Source organism: Berghia stephanieae, chromosome 15 (assembly GCF_034508935.2).
Source record: "Berghia stephanieae isolate SIO BIC M18660-M18661 chromosome 15, UCSD_Bste_1.3, whole genome shotgun sequence".
NCBI classification, from domain to species: Eukaryota; Metazoa; Mollusca; class Gastropoda; order Nudibranchia; family Aeolidiidae; genus Berghia; species Berghia stephanieae.
In genome coordinates this window covers 22,232,401-22,249,536 of record NC_088374.1, presented here as the reverse complement: position 1 = coordinate 22,249,536, position 17,136 = coordinate 22,232,401, and the positions used below count along the sequence as shown (strand labels likewise).

At 34.1% G+C, this 17,136-nt stretch overlaps 1 protein-coding gene across 3 annotated transcripts in view; it reads right to left on the bottom strand.

The window, feature by feature from the left end:
- The window catches only part of LOC144960667 (uncharacterized), a 41,134-nt gene extending 31,213 nt beyond the window's left edge, over nt 1–9,921 (bottom strand). The window contains exons 1-4 of one of the 3 annotated variants that reach the window (XM_078893945.1): nt 9,765–9,921; nt 5,912–5,997; nt 4,444–4,520; nt 3,096–3,231 (exon numbers count right to left, since the gene is read on the bottom strand). In XM_078893945.1, coding sequence (XP_078750071.1) covers nt 3,096–3,231; nt 4,444–4,520; nt 5,912–5,980 — 282 coding nt within the window. In that variant the 5' untranslated portion in view covers nt 5,981–5,997; nt 9,765–9,921. Of the gene's footprint in view, nt 1–3,095; nt 3,232–4,443; nt 4,521–5,911; nt 6,001–9,764 lie in introns of all 3 variants that reach the window. The other 2 variants (XM_078893946.1, XM_078893947.1) reach the window with 2 other exon arrangements.
- Between the last annotated feature and the right edge of the window lie 7,215 nt (nt 9,922–17,136).

The following is a 17,136-nucleotide window of genomic DNA, read 5'->3' as shown; positions in this document are numbered from 1 at the left end:
TTAGGACAGAGACAACGCTGTTAATGGCCAGGTACTCTTTTTACACCCGAGTACGTGAGAGAATGTGAGCAAAGAACCTTCTCCAAGGACTCAACTATGCGCCAAGTGAGGCTCGAACCCACGACCTTACGATCCGATAGCGAGTGCCACTAGACCACATAGCTACACAACATTGAGAGATGATCGATCAAAAGCAAATATTCCAACTTGTCCAATAAAAATGAACGGATTCCAATAGCTCACTTGGTAGAGCACTCGCTTCGTATGTTAAGAGACTGAGATTGACCATATCCATCGTTAACATATTGCCTGACACTGACCAAAAAATGACGTCAAAATGCCAGTCTTTGGCCATAAAAGAAAACAAATCGTGAGTTGTATTCAATAGTTCAACCAATGGGACCACTTGTTTCAATGAGCTCTACTAACGACAACTCACTAGGCGGTGCAAAAACCAAATAATGACGTCAAACTGCCAGTCATTTTGCCCCCCCCCCCCCCCCCCCCCACCTATCAGTGATTGGGAAACTGGGTCTGTTAGACCTAAAGGGTAGACAAAAAATTGCTTCTGTATTTCACACAATAGAAATTTGGAGAAACCCGGCTCCATGGCTTGAAAGGACAACTTTTCAAGATGACGACAAGCATTATCGACAGACTTATTATCTTATCAGTGATATTTTTAAAAAAACAAGTGAAGAGAAACTTTTGTTTGGGGTTTAATTGCATGCAGAGAGGGTTTGTCCGTAACTTGAATACTCAAAATTAAAATGGGAAAAAGAGAAAATGAATAAAATTAATCTGCAGAATCGAGCGACCTATTTAAATTCATATTTAAAATATAAACTTTCAAACAGCACATTCCTTAGGAATTACATTGCTCAATGTTTTCATACCTCATTTATGTCTTCCATCCCCCCACCCACCCATGGACAACATCAAACATTATATTTATTTCATCCAGTACAAACTGCCTGTTGTGCATCATTTTTGAGCACTTTTACAATATTTGGTAATGTCTCTCACCCCCCCCCCCCCCCCACCCGAGTCCAATGAGGTGATATATTATCTGCAAAGTGTCTTATAACAGTTTCGAAAATGAACAAATACCAAACACAGAACGTTTCGGATAGGACTAACTAAAAAGACGAGCCAAATACTTTTCTGCCGCCTGTCTAGACTTTAACTCCCTCCTTACCGACAATCTTTCAAGATTTTTACTAAAATGTAATAGGGCAAAAAACTCTGACAGATCCTTCAGTCACTTTGCACCGACTGTCTGGAACAATCTCCCCTTATCTCTTCGTGACGTCCCTACTGAACTCGCTTTCAGGAAACACTTAAAAACTTATTTATTTCGAGAATTCTTATTTTATTAGTTATTTTATTTGAGCAGACGATGATCACAGGATATGTATATATATATATATATATATATATATATATATATATATATATATATATATATATATATATTACTTTATTTTTTCAATATGTTAAATAGTTGGATGGTGGAAGGTTTGTGTGTGTGTGTGTGTGTGTGTGTGTGTGTGTGAGTATATATACACACACAGAGAGAGAGAGAGAGAGAGAGAGAGACAGAGAGAGAGAGAGACAGAGAGAGAGAGAGAGACAGAAAGAGAGAGAGATAGTGAGTGAGTGAGTGAGAGAGAGAGAAGTGAGTGAGTGAGTGAGAGAGAGAGAGAGATAGTGAGTGAGTGAGAGAGAGAGAGAGAGAGAGAGAGAGAGAGAGAGAGAGAGAGAGAGAGAGAGAGAGAGAGAGAGAGAAGAGAGAGAGAGAGAGAGAGAGAGAGAGAGAGAGAGAGAAAAATTTGAATGGATTGAAGTTATTGTTATGCGCCTAGAGCTTTATTGTATAGAGGAGTGGGCGCAATATAAATAAATTTCATTATTATTAGTACTGACTGAAAAGCAAGAGCATTCTTCATATGATTTTATTGAGTTCTTGTAAATATAGATAGAACGAAGATGACGTCACTAAGGCCTTTGTTATTGTTTTTGCCATCCACGTTTATGAGTAATTCTCACCAATCTGTATGAATCAGACTATAAACGATTAAGGTTACACAGAGCTTTGTGTGTTGATCCGTTATATTTCCAGATGGCAATGTTGTGAGCTTCTAAGCCAAGCGCACACTATCTATAACAACGATTTCTTTTTCAAACTTTGTCATTTATAAAACAAATCTGAATAAGTATGGAAAGTGTTGTCTGTATCGTAACGGATGTGACGATTTTCTGAGAATGGGTAGGAGAGAGTTAAAAGATGTATTCATATTTTTACTGCTTTTTGTTATTGGCTGAAGACGGGTTCTGAGCCCAAATGTGACCCTCCGTCTCAAAACGGTATTATGTCGGGATGATTCAGACCCCAAAAAGTAAATTTAGAGATAGAATGATGAGAAATTGGACTTTGGAAGATTTTGCAAAGCAAGAAGTAGTCTTTATACTCCACCATAAAGTACAGAAATTATACCCAAGTTGGATATTTGTGGCTATGAATTCAATTTCCCTTACCGAGTGGATCCCGACATAATACCGCTTCGATACGGTGGGTCACAAATGTTCCGAACTTGTGGTATTTTGTTATTATTTCAAAGTCGTTATATATTCATCTTCGTTCATTACATTTCATGGTCCAGACATTGTGTACCGATGGCTATGAAAAAAGCATCACTCAACCCCAGTTATCCATCGAGAATATAAACGACACGTGTGCTAAGTGTAGGGCTGAGGAGGAACACACCCCTTGATTGTTGTTGTAAGTCATGTTCAGGGCTGCTCAAAATGAAAATGTATCCTCTGTGCCACTTCCAACCGCAAAGTTTTCCGCAGAGCAAAGTCAATTTCAAAGGTTTATCCTTAAAATGTACATGTGGTGCCACTTCCAACTGCAAATTTTCACGGTTCCGGCCGAGATCATCGGGCAGCCCTGGGGTAATATTTCATTCATCTGACTGCATTTATAGTTTCGTTCTTTCTTTCTTTACCTCTTTTTTTTTTTTTTTTTTTTTAAAGTAATGGGTCTATTTTTTTCTAGGAAAGAAAAAACAAAATACAAAAATGTAACAGACCAAAGGCTGAAAGACGACGTCTGGGTTGTGAAGGATCTCCCATAATCCAGCATTAAAGGCTGGTCTGTTATTTGGCTTGTGGAATTTCGCCTTGTGCTTCTCATATGGGAAAATATCCTTAGGACCCAAAAACGCTCTGAGGAAAAATAACAAAAAAATACAAAAGAAAGGGGGTTAACTCTTTTTTTATAAATTACATTTGGGGGAAAAGAAAGAGGAAGGAAGTGAATAAAGAGTGTAGAGAGAGAGAGAGAGAGAGAGAGAGAGAGAGAGAAAGAAAAGAGAGAGAGAGAGAGAGAGAGAGAGAGAGAGAGAGAGAGAGAGAGAGAGAGAGAGAGAGAGAGAGAGATTAGTCTGATTAGAAAGAAATTAATAAAGAATAAAGATTACATCACGCACCACCAATATCGAAATAAAATTTTAAGATAGCATACTTTTGGTAAAACCAATGATCCGGTCGCCAGCCTGGTTGGTTAACTCACTCAATCCTAGAAATGTTTTGCTTCTTTTCATAATTGGAAAAAAATGTATTAAAAATGAGCATGTACATAAGTTTTATTCAACTACCATTACCACGTAAAAACGAAGAACATAAGCTTTGATACTACGCCTATAATTTGTCTCAGAAAAATGTAATAAATAACCATGGGGTAAAAGTAACCGGGGTAAACCACGGATATAGTCGGTGTTAGGGTTGAGTGAGTTAAACAGGTCAGCCTTGGTAAAATCGTTAACGGCACGGACAAGGTTAAAATACTAGTAATAGCGATGTTTGATTACTCTAGTTGTTTATATTCACTACAGTAGTAAAACAACGACACGGACAAGGTTAAAATACTAGTAATAGCGATGTTTGATTACTCTAGTTGTTTATATTCACTACAGTAGTAAAACAAAAACCGTGAAGCCTACACACTTAGATGACACAAAGAAAAATACTAGCATTAATGAGGTGCGATTTATGTAGTTATATAAGAGAAGAGAGAGAGAGGGAGAGAGAGAGGAGTGAAATATCTGTTCAATGTTACAGTTATCATTTAACGTTATAAAAAGTGTAACTAAATGACAAATTGACATTTTTATGGACAATAAAGATCTATTATTATTATTATATATAATAACCATGCAGCTTACATACATGCTTTGCTGAGGCGGAGAAAGAAAAACACAAGTATTAGCCGCACTGGACTATAAAACGCAGGGTTATGATCAGAGGGGAAATATTTAGGGCTTATAGCCTGTAAAAAACGATATTAGAAAAAACAAACAAACGATATTTCTAAACAAATAGGATTAAACTGCAAAATAATAGCCATTATTTGAAGATCTAAAACTGAAGAAATCTTACGTTTCATGAGTGCCATAAAAGAAGATTGGGAATTTCCCCTTAGGTGGTTTGACTGCCCCATCTGTCAAGTGGTCAATCTGGGTGAGAGGGAAAATCAAATACAAAATATAAGTCATGTAACAAATATTTTTTCCTAATTTCTGACATATATGTTGGGCACCCGTGTGTAGTTTTGATAAATTGTTTGAATTACAAAGAAACAAATGTTTTATTATCAATTTCTGACATATATTTTGGGCACGTGTGTGTAGTTTTGATAGTTCTAATTACAAAGAAACAAATTTCCGAACTCCATTGTCTTTGTCCTCTTTTTGAGGAAATTCATGCTCGCTTTACTTTTACTCAAGTGATAAGATTTCTGAGGCTCAACGATATAGAAAAACCGCCTAAATTGGGTCCGTAATCCCTCCACATTCCAAAATAGGAATCAAAACGCCAGAAAATAAGAATTTGAGACTAAAAATTTAAAAATTTTAAAAATTGAGCTTTATATAGCGCAATATCCACTAAATGTGCTCAAAGCGGTTTACAAGGGGTCCCTGGTCAAGAGCAACATTTAACACATAGGACAGGACAGGACGCCTGTCAGGCGATATTACAATTTTTCGGGCAAAGACAACGCTGTTAACGGCCAGGTACTCATTTTACACCCGAGTACGGTGAGAGAATGTGAGTAAAGAGCCTTTTCCAAGGACTCAACTATGCGCCGAACGCGAGGCTTGAACCCAGGACCTTCCGATCCGAAAGCGAGTGTCATACAAACCACTAGACCACATAGCCGCACAAAAATAGGAATTTATCACCAACGGGTAATCAAAATGACCACCACCTTTGCACCCAAACACATAAAGACAATATTCAGGCACAGCTGGGAAACGATCACATTCATTAGCTAATAAAATGGAGAAAGGGGAGAGGGAAAGTAGTAGTAGTAGTAGTAGTAGTAGTAAGCTTCGCAATCCGAATGACGCTTGCTGAGAATTGTGTGATTCTGTCATGGTCGATAAGTTTAGCTGCTCTCTCCATCCATATTGTTAATTGTTTCCATTGGTCACGGTCCTGGGCCAGAGTTTTGAGGCTGTCAAGATCTTCGTTGTGACTTTAGTATGGAGGACACTGCAGTACTTCTTAGTTCTTCGGGATTAATTCAACCCCATCTGAATCCAGAAATTTCTGATATGGAGAGAGATCCTGGTTCAGGAAAGGGAGTACAAATAATTTTCCAACTTATCTTCCTCTTTTAGCAATCCTTTAAAGTATAATTTTCCTTCCCTCTTTTTTTCTCTTGTCATCATCAATAGTTTTCAAAATCTGAATATTAAAGACAGTGTCAGAAGGAAGAAAGATAAAGAGTGAAAATTAGAATCTAAATGATTCCGCTAAAAGTGGAAAGGATGACAAGTATGAGTATGCCTAAATGAGCAATCTCTGCGGTCTTTTTAAATCCCAGCTCAAACAGTTCACTTACCCTGGCCGGCCAATGGGGGTATCCCTTCATCTTAGCAAATATTTTGTCTCCTGGCTGGTACATAGCCATGGTGAACAGTTATATTTCTACTGGGGAAAAATATAAAAATAAATGAAAAAAAAAACAAACAAATATTCACACAAAAAATGCTGTTTGTAAATTAAAATGAGGAGTTCATCTGTAACTTATCACAAGATTCTTCTTGAAAGAATGAGATTAGCAGTGGATGCCAAACTTGGATTTCACCAGGATTCAGACGAAGAAGATTAGGCACTGATCATTTTGCCACTTTACATATCATTATAGAACTGACAGACACTGGATAGGAATACATCACTGTAGATAAAACTTATTGACTATGAGAAAGCCTTTGATAGCCCTGACAGAAATGTCATATGGAAAGTTTAAGCCACTATGGTATCCCTCCTAAGATTACTTCGTTAAGCCAAAACACTTATGACGGAATGGCATGGAGAGTCTTACATGGTGGACAGGACTCAGCAAGTTTTTGAAGTTAAAATTGGAGTTCGCCAAGGTAGCCTGCTTTCTCCACTCCTTTTTATCATCACCTTTGACTGGATAATGAGGACCTCAACAATGGGAAAATTCAATGCCAAACAATGGACACCCATGGCAACAACTTGATTTTGCAGACAACATTGCATGACCATAGCTGTTACATCATCAGAAGTTGATCTTAACATATAAAGCGAAAACAAAGTTTTTAAGAATAGGAGCTACCAACAATAGTCCAATAAAGATTTCAAATGAGACCTTAGAAGAGGTACAACTTTCTCTTATCTGAGCAGAGTTGTAGACAAATAGAGGCACGGACAAGGATGGCACATCAAGAACTGGAAAAGGCTGGATAGCCTTGCAAGTTCTGAAGAAAATTTGGAAATTAAAAGACATTGGGGTCCCTACAAAAAAATAAAGGTTTTTACAACTAATGTTAAGTCTGTATAACACTGTATGGGTCAGAATCAGAAACATGGAGGACAACAAAAGGCATCACCAACAAATTACAGACTTTTATTTTTAAAATGTCTAAAGGACGATTTTTAAGATCTTTGGGAAGCTGCCAACCAACAACCTATAACCATAAATATAAAATCAAAAAGAGGATGTGGAGATGGATAGGCCATACACTTCAAATTTAGAATTTTTTTTGTCAGTTTTTAGTAATTTGACAAGGAAATTCGTAATTTCTGAAATTGTTATTATTATTATTATTATTATTATTATTATTATTATTATTATTATTATTATTATTATTATCATCAATATTATTCAAGGATTACTAAGAATTAAACATTAATAATTTTCCATAAAATTTAATATTTGGCCATCAAATCTGTCTAAAATTGGTAAAATTATGAACAATTCGGCAGGTACGAACATGGCTGCAACAGCACAAGACAGGCTCTGACATGGAATCCCCAAGGAGGGAGGGAGGCCAAGAAATAGTTGGCGAACAAGGACAGTGGAGGAAGCAGCAGGAGAGGTGGTTAGACATGAAAGCAGGAGAAGACTAAAGTCTAAAGAAGAGTCAAATATTGCAAAGCATCATTGATGGTCTATGTTCCAACAGGCGTTAAGTCAAAAGCAAATTATTTTAACACACTGATAAATAATTGAAGAATACCTCAGCCAAATTTAATTGAAATTGATAAGACTTGCACACTACTGTGTTTTACCCGCCATCAACCCTACTTTTTAAAAAAGAATAGTACCTCATATTTTTATCACTTACATCATTTTTTTCCAAACCTGCCATACAAGAAAATAATTGATATTAAAATAAAGGTTATTCCCTGACCTATTCTGACCACTTTCCAGTTATTTTAAAATTGATACGAATTCAAGAATAAACAAGTGGTTCAATTCTTCTTCAAAATTCAAACATTCCCGATCGCTGCGAGATGCTGTTTGGGAAGCAGATCAGATTCTCTTTGTAAAATTGACAAAACAATTTTAACACAAAAATATCAATAACTTGGGAGCCATTTGTTGTAGAGAAATTACCAAATTAAATGTTATTTCAATTTCTCAACAAGACCCATCCATCTGATTCAACTGATTTTAAAATGTTTTGAGTTCGAAAAGTTTTACGAAGTGACTAGATATCATTCTGATAGAGCAACACCTAATGCAATACTAGATATCGCTCCAGCATTTTGTTAATCGCAAAAATGGAGTCACTAAAACTATAAAAAGGAAAACATCTATATACCTTGTTTGTTGGTTTATTTTCTGCTTTTTGCAATTTACATTAAAAATAACAAAACACAAGTGACATAATTCATATTTTATAATTTCTACCAAATAGACATGATTACAATTAAACAGCTCCACAAGTTGGGTGGATCTGTAGCTTAGACTTAGTGGTAAGCTGTTTGACTTGACTTTGATTGTAAGGTCCTGAGTTCAAATTGCAACAGGGAAACCTTCTTTTTTCAATATTAATTTAATAATTTTAAAATACTTCTATTTAAAAAATAATTCTATTTTCTTACTAGTACTAGTATAGTAGTATTAATATTTAGTAGTATTAAAAGTATGGCGTAAAAGTATTATTATTTAATTTATTAATATTTCATTTGTTTATTGATATTGATTTGGTCATTTTATCATTGTACTTCTTACTTCTTAATTTATTAATTTGTCATTATCATTTTCATCAGTATACTTTTACCATTACCATGTATTATTATTATTATTATTATTATTACGTAGTGTTTTTATGCACCTCCGTTGACGGTGTATCTTAACGGATCGTTTTTATACACCTCCGTCACGCATGCGCATCCCACCCAATTTCATCAGCGATATTGTGTTTCTGTATTTGGACATGGTTAAAGTTAAATTGTGACATCTATAGGATGTTTTTGTTGATAAATTTATATAAAAATAATAATAATTTTAAAAAATCGAAATATAAAACCAGAAAATAGAAGTTGCATTGAAGGTAAAATAATGTTTTAGAATGGCCTTATTAAATGTGATGAACAGTCAGGTGGCTCCGTAGCGCAGTGGACAAGCTGTCAGACTCTAACCTTGAAAGTACGCGTTCAATTCCCATTGTAGACATTTAAAAAAAGAAAAAATTACTTTGTTTTTGTTTTCTTTTCTTTCTTTTTATCATGTTTTTAAAAAACTTCGATTTTAATTTTCTAAAATTATTTATTTATTTGAGATCAGTATTTGTGTGCCATGTTTCTTTTTACTTAGATTTTTTAAAATTATTATTATTCTTTAATTTATTATCATTGTATAAGTATAAGTATAAGCGTACATCGGTAATCACTAAGCAGCATGCTAAACTACAATCTAAAACTATTTTAAACCTCATGGCTCATGGACGTTTGCAACAACATTTTCATTAATTTACCATCACCGCCAACGGAGGTGCATAAAAACGCCACCTTATTATTAATAACACTCACTTACTCAGTCAGTCAGAGTGTCAGAGAGACATAACCGCCGGCCAAAATCAACGGATTCTTTAGTAATAGTGAATACTGGAGTCCTGAGTGGAGGAGAAGGTTTAGTCACAGTGGATAGTGACACTCAGTGGACAGTGCACCGCCGGCCAAAATCAACGGATTCTTTAGTAATAGTGAATACTGGAGTCCTGAGTGGAGGAGAAGGTTTAGTCACAGTGGATAGTGACACTCAGTGGACAGTGCATAACTCATAGAAGTACAGTTTTTTGAGGCGTGCATATTGAAGTGCTACCGATGCCAATGCAAGTGTAAGTTACGTGCAAGTGCGCAAGTAAGCAAAATGATGAAATGATAGTGACAATCACTTAAAGACAAAAACCATATAAAAGTACCAAATGTTGCCTTACCAATAAACAGTTTGAAGTCTGTGAATTATGTTGCACAATCGTCTATATCAAAATCAAATATTTGCTGTCAAATAAAAAAAAAAATTATTGGACGTTCTTGACAAGTTTCTTCCAATAAGATACCGCCATCTTTGACGTACTCGTACTTGACACCAACAAAACTTAGTACTCAACAATTAGGCTAACAACACATGGCTAAGTATTTTGCACGTAGGTCTCAAAATACCCAATGAAACTAAATAAATTTTTTTCCCACATTGAATAATGCAATTGTTGTGTGAATCTCAGGTCTCTGTACATTATATTTCACAAAAAGATAAGAAATATTTTTTAGGATCATGTATCGATATTCATAATTCAATAATTGCATTCAGCAATTTTGGTGTAGACGAAACTTGATAACACAAGAAAGAAGAACTAAACTCTTAATGGGAGGTAATAACAATGTCCGTGCACCAATTTGATCTTTTCTTTTGTATTTCTATTTATTGGTCCATATTTATATTTGCAAAAACAACAGGGTATTTAAAGGTCTTTTGATATGATGATGATTATTATTATCATCATCATTATCGTCGTTTCGTCGCCATCGTCATTATTACTATTATTATTATTATTATTATTATTATTATTATTATTATTATTATTATTATTATTATCATCATCATCATCATCATCATCATCATCATCATCATCATCATCATCATCATCATCATCATCATTATTATTATTATTATTATTATTATTATTATTATTATTATTATTATTATTATTATTATTATTATTATTATTATTATTATTATTATTATTATTATTATTATTATTATTATTACTATTATTATCCGTTATCATCATCACCATCATTATTATTATTATTTTTATTTTTATTATACTATTCTTCTTCTTCTCTTCTTCTTCTTCTTCTTCTTCTTCTTCTTCTTCTTCTTCTTCTTCTTCTTCTTCTTGTTCTTCTTCTTGTTATTATTACTATCATTATTATTGTTGTTGTTGTTGTTATTGTTTTTATTATCATCATCATCATCATCATAATCATCATTATTATTATTATTATCATCATCATCATCATCATCATCACCATCATCATCATCATTTTTATTCTTCTTCTTCTTCTTCTTCTTCTTCTTCTTCTTCTTCTTCTTCTTCTTCTTCTTCTTCTTCTTCTTCATCTTCTTCTTCTTCTTCTTCTTCTTCTTCTTCTTCTTCTTCTTCTTCTTCTTCTTCTTCTTATTATTATTATTATTATTATTATTATTATTATTATTATTATTATTATTATTATTATTATTATTATTATTATTATCTTTTATTATTATGTTGTTTTTAAAAAAAGGGTTTTACGGCGCTAGCAACACATTAGATCATATCCACGCCAGTAAAAGGAACGAAAATGGGATAATAAAAAGTTGTCCAAGTAAATGTAAGACAAAGAGAAATTGGTTCAAATAGGAAATAGATGTAGACTCCAAGATCACACTATCAAATTACATAGTTTGAGATCACCTAAAAGTCTCAACCAGACACAAGCACAGGTGCCCACTAAGAGGAATACACTCAAATGTTTTACAAATCATATGTAATATAAAGAAAACATAATACAGTGCATAACAGAGAGATGATTTACAAGGAAAGAAATATCATCTCCCAAAACTAACTAAACATTCGACTGTTTCCCTCTCAGCCAGGGCATCTGGCCAGGACCAGGACAAAACCAAGTAATCTCATTCCAAGACAAAGACAGAAAGCATGTTGGAAAACAGATATAGGGGGATAGAAGACACAGTATGTACCTCCCTGCTCGCTATGGGAGGTCAGGAACTCCAACCCGACTGGTAAATAGGCATTGTCATGTTAAATAGTTTTGTTTTGAAATATTAATAATAATAACGGAGTGTCTATTCGTCCTTCAGGTCGTATTCTTCAGATGACTTAGGTTTGTTTATAAAACATGCTCTACAACACACTGTTCATTTTCTTTAAATTTTATGATGTATACAAAGGAAATTCGAATAGGAAAAATGTTGCTTGTATCGTAACGAATGTGACGATTTTCCTATAGTAGTTAAGGAGAGGGTTTAACTCACTCAACCCTAAAAAACCCCCGACTATATCCGTAGTTTGCCCTTGTTACTTTTACCCCGTGCCTATTTATTACATTTTTCTGAGACACATTATAAGCTTACTATCAAAGCTAATGTTTTATAGTTTTTGCATGTTAATGGTAGTTGAATAAAACTATGGACATGCTCATTTTTAATACATTTTTTTCCAATTTTGAAAAGCCAGCAAAAGTATCTAGGATTGTTAGAGTTAAAGATACCGTGGACCTTAATAACAAAAAGTTGTCAATGAACTACAGTGGAAACCATTTATAACAGGCCCGGTTATAACAGGGATCGGGTATAACAGGGATTTTTCAAATCCCCGTTTTTTACCTCTCTTTGTCTCCATTAAACATTATCGGTTATAGCATGGCCTCACTTGAACCATATCGGCTATAACAGGGACAATGTCTTTTCACACGGGAACAATCAAGAAGGAAAACTGCTAAATTTTAGGCCTTGTCGCACAGTGAGGAACATAGATAACTCTCTCTCTCTCTCACTCTCTCTCATCGTTGTAGTCGTCGTCATAGTAATGGTAGTAATAGAAGTAGTGATAGTAGAAGTTGTAATAGTAGTAGTGGTTGTAGTAGTCGTAGTAGTAGTAGTAGTAGTAGTTGTTGTTGTTGTTGTAGTAGCAGCAATAGTAGAAGTATAATAGATTGATAGTTGGATGGATTGATGACCAAGTTGATCGATGTATTAGGTCACTTAACAAAGTCAATTATGTGCTTATTTCCCTTGTATTTCTGATGTAACAGGGATCGGCTATAACAGGACTTTTGCTCTGGTCCCACCATCCCTGTTATATCAGGTTTCCACTGTAGACAAACGCACATTCTCAAGTCTGGTAACCAAAAGCAATTATCGACTTGTTTTTACGTTGTTGTAATGGACGATATTTTGCTTTGGTTTTGAGAGTACACAGTACCATTTTTGAACTTTTATATAGCGCAATATCCACTAAGCATGCTCAAAGTGCTTTACAAGGGGTCCCTCGCCAACAGCAACATTTAACATGTAGGACGGGACATGACGCCTGTTTGGCGATATTACAATTTTTTTCGGACAGTGACAACGCTGTTAATGGCCAGGTATTCATTTTACACTTGAGTACGGCGAGAGAATGTGAGTAAAGCGCCTTCTCCAAGGACTCAACTATGCACCGAGTGAGGCTCGAACCCAGGACCTTGCTATCCGAAAGCGAGTGTCATACCCTTAGACCACACACCCCATTGCAACAATGAACACATAATTTGCCTATGAAATAAATAAATAAATAAATAAAATAATAAAATAATAATAATAATAATAATAATAATAATAATAATAATAATAATAATAATGATGATGATAATAATAACAATAATAAAAAGTCAAAACTGTGTATTAAAAATAAATACCTTTATTTGTAGAAATACTTATAAAACATCTCAAATGAATATACTTATAAAATAACTCAAAAGAACTCTTGTGACTGGCTAATACTAATACTATAATGATAATAAAAGAAAATAATAAAAGAAAAATAACAACAACCATGACAACAAGTCTAAAACAATTAATTACGTACTATATTAATATTAATAGTGATACTGTAATTACACATAAAGTAAGGGGAAAGCACTCAAATAATAAAATGTCAACGCTACAGACTAAAGACCTTTGGAAGAAAATGTGCTTGTTGTATAAGTTTCAATTAAAGACCACAGGGTAAAAACAAAGAGACATGTAATGTAATTCGACTTATTTTGAGAAAACAAAATTACAAATCTTGGAAATTTTAAACTCTGTTTTGTTTTTTAAAATCTTCCTCCTTCCTTTATCATGATGATATTGGTACCCTTTTTCAGTAAATTCATATAATATTCATATTTAACTCTGACAAATGAACGATAACATGCTAAGGGGCAAAGTTCATAAATTTGATTTTATGACACGAGCCCTTCTGCCTGCCCCCCCCCCCCCCCCACCCCCTCCTTGCGGTCGCTTTCAATTTCGAAAGACTGTGTAACTGTGCAACTACTGAAAAAGCAAATCAAATTCTTTAACAGTTTCATTATTTATAATTCCTAAGCCTACTTTCCCCAAGCACCATTTTCGTAATCGACACACCATTTACAACATCATAGTCAATGTACCCTTAATTGGGGGTCTGATAACCCAAATTGTTACAGGCCTATTGTTGAAATGGAAATACTGTATTCTAAACCAACATACACTATTGTCCATTAGAAAAATGATCAGTCACGCCCATAACTGCGGTCAGTTATCAGACCTGCAAATATGTGCATGTCGATAAGAATATAATCCATGACATCTCATGAAGAAAATAGCAGAAATGAGATCCGTCTCTCACAAAACAGTATACATAATGTACTGGTGATACTGATACTAAAAATAGAATTTCTGGTAAAAAAAGTCAAGTAGTGAAAAACATCATAATGCAATTTAATTCTCTGTAGAAAAAAAAATGTATATATAGATATAATGCCCTAAATATACCACTCAAGCGAGCAACTTAATAATATTAATATTATTATTATTAGTAATAATAATAATAATAACAATAATAATAATATTCTAAATACTAATCGACAAAGAATGTTCAAAGGAAACCTTCCAAGAAATGAAAAAAAAACTTCCAACAAAATTTGAAATAAATATAAATCACAAGACAGGTTTGCAAGGGCATAGTTTGCAATCATGAAATTGACATCTAAGAATATTTTCATTGACAAAATATTACTGTAACAGCAGAGGTGCTTGGACAACCAAACTACTTGAAATTCTAAACAGGAATACAAAAAAAAAACAAAAAAAAAAACAGATTGGCATTGGACGTGGCATTGCAGGTAATGGAGTATTTTGATCTAGATTATTTTTCGTGATTGGAGCATTTCTCGTAAAAATAACAATTATAAAAATATTAAATTATTATCTCAATGTACTCAACACAAATCATGAATTTAAAAATTAATAATAATAAAATTATGTACCTACTCTTAAACACACATATACAAACACATACATACAGTAACAACATCTTGATAGAGCTGACACCGTCAGATTAGAAAGATCGGTTGACTTATGTTGTTTGTTTTTAAGAGTTTTACGGCGCTTGCAACACATTTAGGTTATATCAGCGCCCGTAAAAAAGAAGAAAATGGGATAGTAAAAAGTTCTAGAATTACAATTAAAGCAGCCAAGAGAAAGTAAGACAAAGGGGAATGGGAACAAATAGGGATCAGATGTAGATTCCAAGAGCTTACCACCAATGTACTTAGTTTGAGATCACCTATGTTTTGTTTGTTTTTGTTTTTAAGGGTTTTACGGCGCTTGCAACACATTTAGGTTATATCAGCGCCAGTAAAAAGGAAGAAAATGGGATAGTAAAAAGTTCTAGAATTACAATTAAAGCACCCAAGAAAAAGTAAGACAAAGGGGAATTGAGAACAAATAGGAATCAGATGTAGATTCCAAGAGCATACCATCAATGTACTTAGTTTGAAATCACCTACAAGTCTCATCCAGACACAAGCACAAAACCCAACAAAGAGGAACACACTCAAATGCTTACATTATACATTCAAAATAAAAATAATAATACATAACAGAGAGATGATTTACAAGGAAAAAAATATCATCTCCCAAAACAATAACTATGCATTTGACTGTTTCCCTCCCAGCTAGGATTCCGGCCAGTGCCAGGACAAAACCAAGTAATCTCATTCCGAGACAAAGACAGAAAGCATGTTGGATAACAGATATATGGGGATAGAAGACACAGTGTGTACCTCCCTGCCCGCTATGGGAGACTGCCTACTTAAACACACATATACAAACACATACATACAGTAACATCTTGATAGAGCTGACACTGTCAGATTAGAAAGATCGAGTGAAATTCAAGTTGTAAATGGGGCTGGATTGATTGGCCATACCCTCAGGAAGCCTGCAAGCAATAGCAATACATATATATATGTATCACCAGACAGGCTTCGGACTGGAACCCGCAAGGAAAGAGGGGGGGGGGGGGGGTTGGAAGACTTAAGCAAACATGTCGACGAAGCATTGAGATCGAGTTGAAGGCAGCCAGACAAACCTAGGCCCGCATAAAGAAGACCAACACCAAAAACTGAGTCAGATGGAAGAGTGTTGTTGCGGCCGTCCCTATGTTCCACAAGGAATCAAGAGGCTTAACTCACTCAATCCTTCTTAGAGATTTTTGCTAATTTTCAAAATTGGAAAATATGTATTAAAAATGAGCATGTACATAGATAGTTTTATTGAACTACCATAAACATGTAAAAACTAAAAACATTAGCTTTGATACTACGCCTATAATTTGTCTCAGAAAAATGTAATAATTAATAGGCATCGGGTAAAAGTAAAAGTAACCCATGTAAACTACGGATATAGTCGGTATTAGGGTTGACTGAGATAAGTCAAGTAATTTATCTATTATTAAAAGAACACATTTAAATAGAAGAGAAAATTTAGGACCAATAAGAGGTGTTGACATTAAGCAGGTTCCACTGTACACACAGACAAAAGCACACAAATAATCTCATGATACACATCTAAAAAAGAGAAAAAAATGCAAATAAGAAAATTAGCCTATGAAAATCGGCAAAATTGATGAAAACTAGATATTGGGTCATCGTTTCTATCACGACAGAGACAAGTGGGTTATTTGTATAACGAAAAGACAGGTGTTTTGGATACAGAAGTGGGGCAGTCTTTTTTGCAGCAGTCAATACATACGGCGAGGTCTGGATTTAAAATAAAATTTAGTAATACTTAGACAAAGACAATAACAATAACTATATATATAGTTGTAAAATAAAAACCACGAAATAAAATTGCTCGCGGAAATATATATGTATAGATCCTCTTACCAAATGGCTAAGGTTACAACTATAGTAAAACAATTGTAAAAGTAAATGATTGATGAATATATTACATCAAAAAGTAACAAAAAGAAAAACGTTTGCCTATACGGTACTTACTTTGATTGCTGAAATTAGTGTATAAATCATCATCTTACTGGCAGTTTTCATTATATCATTACTATCAACAGAATTGCTTTGCTTAAAAAAAACAAAAAACAACTATTTTGATTGTCCTTTTTTTTTTAAGCTTAAAGCAAAAGAATTTGTAATTTACCCGTTAAGATACCCATGTGTACACTGATAAAATATATAATTATCTAAAAAAAAAAAAGAAATAGAAAATAATAAATTTACAAC